The sequence below is a fragment of the Oncorhynchus nerka genome, linkage group LG11 (genome assembly GCF_034236695.1).
Source record: "Oncorhynchus nerka isolate Pitt River linkage group LG11, Oner_Uvic_2.0, whole genome shotgun sequence".
NCBI classification, from domain to species: domain Eukaryota; kingdom Metazoa; phylum Chordata; class Actinopteri; order Salmoniformes; family Salmonidae; genus Oncorhynchus; species Oncorhynchus nerka.
This window is the reverse complement of record NC_088406.1, coordinates 6670593-6682732: the sequence shown is the minus strand read 5'-3', so window position 1 is coordinate 6682732 and position 12140 is coordinate 6670593. Positions and strand designations below refer to the sequence as shown.

The 12140-nt window shown below is 45.2% G+C and overlaps 1 protein-coding gene across 1 annotated transcript in view; it reads left to right on the top strand.

Annotated features, from left to right (window-relative positions):
- usp16 (ubiquitin specific peptidase 16) overlaps nucleotides 1–12140 on the top strand; it is a 34086-nt gene that overhangs the window by 15664 nt on the left and 6282 nt on the right. The window contains 2 exon segments of the mRNA XM_065024174.1: nucleotides 3151–3185; nucleotides 8096–8123. Of these exon segments, the coding sequence (XP_064880246.1) occupies nucleotides 3151–3185; nucleotides 8096–8123 (63 nt within the window).

Sequence of the window (12140 nt, the reverse complement as noted above, 5' to 3'; positions counted from 1 at the left end):
TGTGTGTGTACTATAGTTTAGGTCTATGGATTTCCTGTGTGTGTGTGTGTGTACTATAGTTTAGGTCTATGGATTTCCAGTGTGTGTGTGTGTGTGTACGTACTATAGTTTAGGTCTATGGATTTCCTGTGTGTGTGTGTGTGTGTGTATACTATAGTTTAGGTCTATGGATTTCCTGTGTGTGTGTGTGTATACTATAGTTTTGGTCTATGGATTTCCTGTGTGTGTGTGTGTATACTATAGTTTAGGTATATGGATTTGTGTGTGTGTGTGTGTGTGTGTATATTATAGTTTTGGTCTGGATTTCCACTGTGTGTGTGTGTGTGTGTGTGTGTGTGTGTGTGTATACTATAGTTTAGGTCCATGGATTTCCTGTGTGTGTGTGTGTGTTAAGGTTGGGCGATATTACGATCTGCCATCGTTGATGGCGAAGACATTGTGATGTGACATACGATGGTTTAGCCTATTTGAATTTCACTGGTGTCCCACAGTAAAGAATCAAGTCTCAGTATGCAGCAGGACTGTACAAAGCAGGGCAGTACGTCGCGGGGCAGCACGTCGCTGGGCATAGCGTAGGCCAGACAGGGTGTGGGGGGAGAGTGTAGGCCAGACAGGGTGTGGGGAGAGTGTAGGGGTGTGGGGAGAGTGTAGGCCAGACAGGGTGTGGGGAGAGTGTAGGCCAGACAGGGTGTGGGGGGAGAGTGTAGGCCAGACAGGGTGGGGGGGGGGAGAGTGTAGGCCAGACAGGGTGCGGGGGGGAGTGTAGGCCAGACAGGGTGTGGGGGAGTGTAGGCCAGACAGGGTGCGGGGAGAGTGTAGGCCAGACAGGGTGCGGGGAGAGTGTAGGCCAGCAGGGTGCGGGGAGAGTGTAGGCCAGACAGGGAGAGTGTAGGCCAGGGTGCGGGGAGAGTGTAGGCCAGACAGGGTGCGGGGAGAGTGGGCCAGAGGGTGCGGGGAGAGTGTAGGCCAGACAGGGTGCGGGGAGAGTGTAGGCCAGACAGGGTGCGGGGAGAGTGTAGGCCAGACAGGGTGCGGGGAGAGTGTAGGCCAGACAGGGTGCGGGGAGAGTGTAGGCCAGACAGGGTGCGGGGAGAGTGTAGGCCAGACAGGGTGCGGGGAGAGTGTAGGCCAGACAGGGTGCGGGGAGAGTGTAGGCCAGACAGGGTGCGGGGAGAGTGTAGGCCAGACAGGGTGCGGGGAGAGTGTAGGCCAGACAGGGTGCGGGGAGAGTGTAGGCCAGACAGGGTGCGGGGAGAGTGTAGGCCAGAGGGTGCGGGGAGGGTGCCAGACAGGGGGAGAGTGTAGGCCAGACAGGGTGCGGGGAGAGTGTAGGCCAGACAGGGTGCGGGGGGGGAGTGTAGGCCAGACAGGGTGCGGGGGAGAGTGTAGGCCAGACAGGGTGCGGGGGGGGGGGGAGACAGGGTGCGTAGGCCAGACAGGGTGCGGGGGAGAGCGTAGGCCAGACAGGGTGGGGGGTAGGCCAGACAGGGTGCGGGGGAGAGTAGGCCAGACAGGGTGCGGGGGAGAGCGTAGGCCAGACAGGGTGCGGGGGGGGAGAGCGTAGGGGCCAGACAGGGTGCGGGGGAGAGCGTAGGCCAGACAGGGTGCGGGGGAGGCCAGCAGGGTGGGGGGAGGCCAGACAGGGGGGGAGAGCGTAGGCCAGACAGGGTGCGGGGGGAGAGCGTAGGCCAGACAGGGTGCGGGGGAGAGCGTAGGCCAGACAGGGTGCGGGGGGGAGCGTAGGCCAGACAGGGTGCAGGGTGCGGGGGAGAGCGTAGGCCAGACAGGGTGGGGGGGGGAGCGTAGGCCAGACAGGGTGGGGGGGAGCGTAGGCCAGACAGGGTGCGGGGGAGAGCGTAGGGGCCAGACAGGGTGCGGGGGAGAGCGTAGGCCAGACAGGGTGCGGGGGAGAGCGTAGGCCAGACAGGGTGCGGGGGAGAGCGTAGGCCAGACAGGGTGCGGGGGGAGAGCGTAGGCCAGACAGGGTGCGGGGGAGAGCGTAGGCCAGACAGGGTGCCAGACAGGGTGGGGGGAGAGCGAGGGACAGGGGGGTGGGGGAGACAGGGTGTGGGGGAGAGCGTAGGCCAGACAGGTGTGGGGGGAGAGCGTAGGCCAGACAGGGTGTGGGGGAGAGTGGAGGCCAGACAGGGTGTGGGGGGGGAGGCCAGACAGGGTGCGGGGAGAGCGTAGGCCAGACAGGGTGCGGGGGGGGAGAGCAGGGTAGGCCAGACAGGGTGCCAGCGTAGGCCAGACAGGGGTGGGGGAGAGCGTAGGCCAGACAGGGGGTGGGGGAGAGCGTAGGCCAGACAGGGGGTGGGGGAGGGGGAGACAGGGGGTGGGGGGCCAGGCCAGACAGGGTGTGGGGGGAGAGTGGGGGCCAGACAGGGTGTGGGGGGAGAGTGTAGGCCAGACAGGGGGTGCGGGGAGAGTGTAGGCCAGACAGGGAGTGCGGGGAGAGAGCGTAGGCCAGACAGGGTGTGTGGAGAGAATTCCACCAAAGCATCACTAAATGTCCAGAAACAAAATATTGTTTCTCCGTCAGATGCTTGGACATTAAACTATAGCTTAAACCAATTCCATTTTTATTTTCAATAATGGACACTCCCTTCACTATGTTGCGTCTAGTAGTTTCTGAAAAACTTAGCCTATCGAATGAAGAGAGAAAGGAATATAGGCTAAGTGAATATGGAGGTTTCATTGTTTTTCTTCATGGGTTTCTCCCGCTCAAACAACGACTACAACGGACTTCCTTCTCAAAGTTATTGTTATAGTGTAACAACACAAAGTAGGGGACTAAATGACCGATCAAACCAATATCAATAGCCTGTAGAAACATCTAATGACCAGTTTTTTAAGATATGTGGGGAAAATCCCTCCCAAGCGAGGTTGAAAACCAAATGTCCAATAACCAAACCTCATTCCTCTTTACAAGGCCATAAATACTTTGCCAGTTACGGTCATCAACACTAGTTTATTTCCCCAAAATATTCTAGTCTACCAAGGTATTGTCCTAAAGCTGTGACTGTCAAGAATGAAAAGGAATGGGCTGTTGTCAATCACAGCTTTGACTGTCAAAAATAACAAGAATGAAAGGAATGGGCTGTTGTCAATCACAGCTTTGTGATTGTATATTTTTATCCCCTTGTGAAGTCTGGTAGACTGCTTCTATCCAGCCCCCCCCGGACGTTACTACGGTAACGCAGCCCGTTCCTCATCCGACCTGTCAGTGTCCCATCACAGACACACACACAAACCAGCTCCATGCTGAGGCTCCTCCACCAGAAACTCATAGGAAAGATTTGTCTGCACTTAGTCTTTGTCCGGTCTCTAACCACATTATATTTCATAATGATTCATCCAGTCTCTAACCACATTATATTTCATAATGATTCATCCAGTCTCTAACCACATTATATTTCATGATTCATCCAGTCTCTAACCACATTATATTTCATGATTCATCCAGTCTCTAACATTATATTTCATAATGATTCATCCAGTCTAAAACCACATTATATTTCATGATTCATCCAGTCTCTAACATTATATTTCATAATGATTCATCCAGTCTAACCACATTATATTTCATAATGATTCATCCAGTCTCTAACCACATTATATTTCATAATGATTCATCCAGTCTCTAACCACATTATATTTCATAATGATTCATCCAGTCTCTAACATTATATTTCAGAATGATTCATCCAGTCTCTAACATTATATTTCATGATTCATCCAGTCTCTAACCACATTATATTTCATAATGATTCATCCAGTCTCTAACCACATTATATTTCATGATTCATCCAGTCTCTAACCACATTATATTTCATAATGATTCATCCAGTCTCTAACCACATTATATTTCATAATGATTCATCCAGTCTAACCACATATTTCATGATTCATCCAGTCTCTAACCACATTATATTTCATGATTCATCCAGTCTCTAACCACATTATATTTCATAATGATTCATCCAGTCTCTAACCACATTATATTTCATGATTCATCCAGTCTCTAACCACATTATATTTCATGATTCATCCAGTCTCTAACCACATTATATTTCATAATGATTCATCCAGTCTCTAACCACATTATATTTCATGATTCATCCAGTCTCTAACCACATTATATTTCATAATGATTCATCCAGTCTCTAACCACATTATATTTCAGAATGATTCATCCAGTCTCTAACCACATTATATTTCATGATTCATCCAGTCTCTAACCACATTATATTTCATAATGATTCATCCAGTCTCTAACATTATATTTCATGATTCATCCAGTCTCTAACCACATTATATTTCATGATTCATCCAGTCTCTAACCACATTATATTTCATGATTCATCCAGTCTCTAACCACATTATATTTCATGATTCATCCAGTCTCTAACCACATTATATTTCATAATGATTCATCCAGTCTCTAACCACATTATATTTCATAATGATTCATCCAGTCTCTAACCACATTATATTTCATAATGATTCATCCAGTCTCTAACCACATTATATTTCATAATGATTCATCCAGTCTAACCACATTATATTTCATAATGATTCATCCAGTCTCTAACCACATTATATTTCATGATTCATCCAGTCTCTAACCACATTATATTTCATGATTCATCCAGTCTCTAACATTATATTTCATGATTCATCCAGTCTAACCACATTATATTTCATAATGATTCATCCAGTCTCTAACCACATTATATTTCATAATGATTCATCCAGTCTCTAACCACATTATATTTCATAATGATTCATCCAGTCTCTAACCACATTATATTTCATAATGATTCATCCAGTCTCTAACCACATATTTCATAATGATTCATCCGGTCTCTAACCACATTATATTTCATAATGATTCATCCAGTCTCTAACCACATTATATTTCATGATTCATCCAGTCTCTAACCACATTATATTTCATAATGATTCATCCAGTCTCTAACCACATTATATTTCATGATTCATCCAGTCTCTAACCACATTATATTTCATGATTCATCCAGTCTCTAACCACATTATATTTCATAATGATTCATCCAGTCTCTAACCACATTATATTTCATAATGATTCATCCAGTCTCTAACTACATTATATTTCATGATTCATCCAGTCTCTAACCACATTATATTTCATGATTCATCCAGTCTCTAACCACATTATATTTCATAATGATTCATCCAGTCTCTAACCACATTATATTTCATGATTCATCCGGTCTCTAACATTATATTTCATGATTCATCCAGTCTAACCACATTATATTTCATGATTCATCCAGTCTAACCACATTATATTTCATAATGATTCATCCAGTCTCTAACCACATTATATTTCATGATTCATCCAGTCTCTAACCACATTATATTTCATGATTCATCCAGTCTCTAACCACATTATATTTCATGATTCATCCAGTCTCTAACCACATTATATTTCATAATGATTCATCCAGTCTCTAACCACATTATATTTCATGATTCATCCAGTCTCTAACCACATTATATTTCATGATTCATCCAGTCTCTAACATTATATTTCATGATTCATCCAGTCTCTAACCACATTATATTTCAGAATGATTCATCCAGTCTCTAACCACATTATATTTCATGATTCATCCAGTCTCTAACCACATTATATTTCATAATGATTCATCCAGTCTCTAACCACATTATATTTCATAATGATTCATCCAGTCTAACCACATTATATTTCATGATTCATCCAGTCTCTAACCACATTATATTTCATAATGATTCATCCAGTCTCTAACCACATTATATTTCATGATTCATCCAGTCTCTAACCACATTATATTTCATGATTCATCCAGTCTCTAACCACATTATATTTCATGATTCATCCAGTCTAACTACATTATATTTCATGATTCATCCAGTCTAACTACATTATATTTCATGATTCATCCAGTCTCTAACCACATTATATTTCATGATTCATCCAGTCTCTAACCACATTATATTTCATGATTCATCCAGTCTCTAACCACATTATATTTCATAATGATTCATCCAGTCTCTAACCACATTATATTTCATAATGATTCATCCAGTCTCTAACCACATTATATTTCATAATGATTCATCCAGTCTAACCACATTATATTTCAGAATGATTCATCCAGTCTCTAACCACATTATATTTCATAATGATTCATCCAGTCTCTAACCACATTATATTTCATAATGATTCATCCCGTCTCTAACCACATTATATTTCATAATGATTCATCCCGTCTCTAACCACATTATATTTCATAATGATTCATCCAGTCTCTAACCACATTATATTTCATAATGATTCATCCAGTCTCTAACATTATATTTCATGATTCATCCAGTCTAACTACATTATATTTCATGATTCATCCAGTCTCTAACCACATTATATTTCATAATGATTCATCCAGTCTCTAACCACATTATATTTCATGATTCATCCAGTCTCTAACCACATTATATTTCATGATTCATCCAGTCTCTAACTACATTATATTTCATAATGATTCATCCAGTCTCTAACCACATTATATTTCAGAATGATTCATCCAGTCTCTAACCACATTATATTTCATGATTCATCCGGTCTCTAACATCATATTTCAGAATGATTCATCCAGTCTCTAACATTATATTTCATGATTCATCCAGTCTCTAACATTATATTTCAGAATGATTCATCCAGTCTCTAACCACATTATATTTCAGAATGATTCATCCAGTCTCTAACCACATTATATTTCATAATGATTCATCCAGTCTCTAACATTATATTTCATAATGATTCATCCAGTTTGTTCTAGCCCAACTGTCGATTTTTAGCTGATTTATTGTTATTTGATTTGTTCGTTGAAGGGTTTTGGGTTGACCAATAAGGAGGAGTGATGTTTTATGGGTACATAAAAAAACGATAGGACAATGGTTGATATCGCCCAACCGTAGAGTGTGTGTGTCATTGTGTATTTTACAAGGTGTGTGTGTGTGTGTGTGTCATTGTGTATTTTACAAGGTGTGTGTGTGTGTCATTGTGTATTTTACAAGGTGTGTGTCATTGTGTATTTTACAAGGTGTGTGTGTGTGTGTGTGTGTGTGTGTGTGTGTGTGTCATTGTGTATTTTACAAGGTGTGTGTGTGTCTGTCATTGTGTATTTTACAAGGTGTGTGTGTGTGTGTGTGTGTCATTGTGTATTTTACAAGGTGTGTGTGTGTGTGTCATTGTGTATATTTCACAATGATGTGTCCAGTGTGTAACCACATTATATGTCATTGTGTATTTTAACAAGGTGTGTGTGTGTTCATCCAGTCTCTAACCACATTATATTTAGATTCATCCAGCTCTAACATTATAATGATTCATCCAGTGTATATTTCAGATGCTCTAAGCAAATGCTGATTCTCAGTCTCCTCCTTATATTTCATGATTCATCCACTCTAAACATTATATTTCCAGCAGGTAACCCATTATCCAACAACTAGGAGAAATATATATTTAATGATTCATCCAGTCTCTAACATTTGGATAATGGCTATTTGGCACCATTTTCTATAATTGTTCAAATAGCAATTTTTGTAATTTTTTTATTATTAAAAAAATGTTTAGCTTCAAGTCCACAAACTTTATCCAAAAGCAGCAAAGTAAACCTGGTTTAAATACATGTTCTATGATTCATCCAGTGTTACCGCATTAACATGATTCATCCAGACGTCTAACTAAATACATGATTCTCCTCCACATTATATTTCATAATGATTACCAGTCAGCTAACGGATTTCAACCAGATTCATCCAGACTAAAACATTTTTTCCTCCATCCAGGTGTTATATTTAGCAATGATTCAACCAGTCTCTAACGGACTAAATACATGATTCATCCAGTCCACATTATATTTCATGTTACATCGCAGCAACATTATATTTCATAATGATTCACATTCTACATAATGATTCGTCCAGACTAAATACATGTTCTCCTCCACTGATTCATCCAGTTTGTTCTATAGCCCAACTGTGTTGTTATTTGATTTGTTCGTTGAAGGGCAACAATAAGGAGGAGATTCAACCAGGTTGATATCGCCCAACCAGACTGTGTATTTTACATGTTCTTTTCAAGGTGTGTGTGTGTTACCGTGTGTCATTGTGTATTCAACCAGTGTGCCGGACTAAATACATGTTCTCCTCCAGGTGTGTGTGGTGTTACCGCAGTCATTGGATTTTCAACCAGACGTCAGACTAAATACATGTTGTCCTGTGTGTGTGTGTGTGTGTGTGCAGCAACGGATTCAACCAGACGTCGGACTAAATACATTGTGTATCCTCCAGGTGTGTGTTGTGCAGCAACGTGTATTTTCAACCAGACGTGTGTGTCATTGTGTATTTTACATGTTCTGCCTGTGCTTGTTGTTTACCGCAGCAACTGTTCAACCAGATGTCAGACTAAATACATGTTCTCCTCCTCCGGTGTTACCGCAGCAACTGATTCAACCAGACGCAGACTAAACCCTCCTCCACAACTAGGAGAAATATGTTACCGCAGCAATTTGGATTCAACCAGACGTCAGACTAAATACATGTTCTCCTCCACATTTTCTATAATTGTTCCGTAATTTTTTATTGTTAAAACCGCAGCAACGGATTCAACTTTATCCAAAAGCAGACTAAATACATGTTCTCCTCCACTCCGGTGTTACCGCAGCAACGGATTCAACCAGACGTCGGACTAAATACATGTTCTCCTCCACTCCGGTGTTACCGCAGCAACGGATTCAACCAGACGTCGGACTAAATACATGTTCTCCTCCACTCGGTGTTACCGCAGCAACGGATTCAACCAGACGTCAGACTAAATACATGTTCTCCTCCACTCCGGTGTTACCGCAGCAACGGATTCAACCAGACGTCAGACTAAATACATGTTCTCCTCCACTCCGGTGTTACCGCAGCAACGGATTCAACCAGACGTCGGACTAAATACATGTTCTCCTCCACTCCGGTGTTACCGCAGCAACGGATTCAACCAGACGTCGGACTAAATACATGTTCTCCTCCACTCCGGTGTTACCGCAGCAACGGATTCAACCAGACGTCAGACTAAATACATGTTCTCCTCCACTCCGGTGTTACCGCAGCAACGGATTCAACCAGACGTCAGACTAAATACATGTTCTCCTCCACTCCGGTGTTACCGCAGCAACGGATTCAACCAGACGTCGGACTAAATACATGTTCTCCTCCACTCGGTGTTACCGCAGCAACGGATTCAACCAGACGTCAGACTAAATACATGTTCTCCTCCACTCCGGTGTTACCGCAGCAACGGATTCAACCAGACGTCGGACTAAATACATGTTCTCCTCCACTCCGGTGTTACCGCAGCAACGGATTCAACCAGACGTCAGACTAAATACATGTTCTCCTCCACTCCGGTGTTACCGCAGCAACGGATTCAACCAGACGTCAGACTTCCACAACACATTTCAGTTTGGTCACCTTTCTCCTTATATCGGCTGTTAGATGTAAAACCACACTTACTTTTACTTTGCTGCTTTATGGGTAAAAGTAGTTTGTTTTCCACATTATGTTACGTCAAAGCCTCATTCTTAAATTGATTCAATTGTCGTCGTCCCCCCCACACACACACACACACACACACACATGAATCTACACACAAAGCAACAACTTTTTTTTGTTTTTGCGAATGTATAAAAATTAACTGAAATATCACATTTACATAAGTATTCAGAAACTTAACTCAGTACTTTGTTGAAGCACCTTTGGCAGCGATTACAGCCTCGAGTCTTCTTGGGTATGACGCTACAATCTTGGCACACCTCTATTTGGGGAGTTTCTCCCATTCTTCTCTGCAGATCCTCTCAAGCTCTGTCAGGTTGGATGGGGAGCGTCGCTACACAGCTATTTTCAGGTCTCTCCAGAGATGTTAGATTGGGTTCAAGTCCGGGCTCTGGCTGGGCCACTCAAGGACATTCAGAGACTTGTCTCAAAGCCACTCCTGCGTTGTCTTGGCTGTGTGCTTAAGGTCGTTGTCCTGTTGGAAGATGAACATTCACCCCAGTCTGAGGTCCTGAGCGCTCTGGAGCAGGTTTTCATCAAGGATCTCTCTGTACTTTGCTCCGTTCATCTTGCCCTTGATCCTGACTAGTCTCCCAGTCCCTGCTGCGGAAAAACATCCCCACAGCATGATGCTGCCACCACCATGCTTCACCGTAGGGATGGTGCAAGGTTTCCTCCAGACGTGAGGTTTGGCATTCAGGCCAAAGAGTTCTCCTAGCAAAGGGTCTGAATTCTTATGTAAAGAAGGTATTTCTGTTTTTTATTTTTAATAAATTCTAAAAAGCTGTTTTCGCTTTGTCATTATGGGATATTGTGTGTTTGACAAACATTTTTTATTTCATCCATTTTTAGAATAAGGCTGAAACGTAACAAAATGTGGAAAAAGTCAAGAGGTCTGAGTACTATCCCGAATGCACTGTGTGATTTTCAAGTGTGTAACTTGTCTCTGCCTCTGTCCCTGTCCCTACTCTGTCCATGTCTCTGTCCCTGTCTCTGCCCTGTCCCTACCTCTGTCCCTGTCTCTGTCCCTGTCCCTACCTCTGTCCCTGTCTCTGTCCCTACCTCTGTCCCTGTCCCTACCTCTGTCTCTGTCCCTGTCCCTACCTCTGTCCCTACCTCTGTCCCTGTCTCTGTCCCTGTCCCTACCTCTGTCCCTACCTCTGTCTCTGTCCCTGTCTCTGTCCCTACCTCTGTCCCTACCTCTGTCCCTACCTCTGTCCCTGTCTCTGTCCCTACCTCTGTCCCTGTCTCTGTCCCTACCTCTGTCTCTGTCCCTGTCTCTGTCCCTGTCTCTGTCTCTGTCCCTGTCCCTGTCCCTACCTCTGTCCCTGTCTCTGTCCCTACCTCTGTCCCTGTCTCTGTCCCTGTCTCTGTCCCTACCTCTGTCCCTGTCTCTGTCCCTACCTCTGTCCCTGTCTCTGTCCCTGTCTCTGTCTCTGTCCCTGCCTCTGTCTCTGTCCCTGCCTCTGTCCCTACCTCTGTCCCTACCTCTGCCTCTGTCCCTACCTCTGCCTCTGTCCCCACCTCTGTCCCTGCCTCTGCCTCTGTCCCTACCTCTATCCCTGTCCCTACCTCTGTCCCTACCTCTGTCCCTGTCCCTACCTCTGTCCTTGTCTCTGTCCCTGTCTCTGTCCCTACCTCTGTCCTTGTCTCTGTCCTTGTCTCTGTCCCTGTCTCTGTCCCTGTCTCTGTCTCTACCTCTGTCCCTGTCTCTGTCTCTACCTCTGTCCCTGCCTCTGTCCCTGCCTCTGTCCCTACCTCTGCCTCTGTCCCTGCCTCTGTCCCTACCTCTGCCTCTGTCCCTACCTCTGCCTCTGTCCCTGCCTCTGTCCCTGCCTCTGTCCATGTCCCTACCTCTGCCTCTGTCCCTGTCCCTACCTCTGTCCCTGTCTCTGTCCCTGTCCCTACCTCTGTCCCTACCTCTATCCCTGTCCCTACCTCTGTCTCTGTCCCTGTCCCTACCTCTGTCCCTGTCCCTACCTCTGTCTCTGTCCCTGTCCCTACCTCTGTCCCTACTTCTGTCTCTGTCCCTACCTCTGTCCCTACCTCTGTCTCTGTCCCTGTCCCTACCTCTGTCCCTGTCCCTACCTCTGTCCCTACCTCTATCCCTGTCCCTACCTCTGTCCTCTGTCCCTACCCCTGTCTCTGTCCCTACCTCTGTCCCTGTCCCTACCTCTATCCCTGTCCCTACCCCTGTCCCTACCTCTATCTCTGTCCCTACCTCTGTCCCTATCCCTACCTCTGTCCCTGTCCCTACCCTATCCCTGTCCCTGTCTCTGTCCCTACCTCTGTCCCTGTCCCTACCCCTGTCTCTGTCCCTGTCCCTACCTCTCTCTACCTCTGCCTCTGTCCCTACCTCTATCCCTGTCCCTATCCCTACCTCTGTCCCTGTCCCTACCCCTGTCTCTGTCCCTACCTCTGTCCCTACCCCTGTCTCTGTCCCTACCTCTGTCCCTACCTCTGTCTCTGTCCCTACCCCTGTCCCTACCTCTATCCCTGTCCCTACCCCTGTC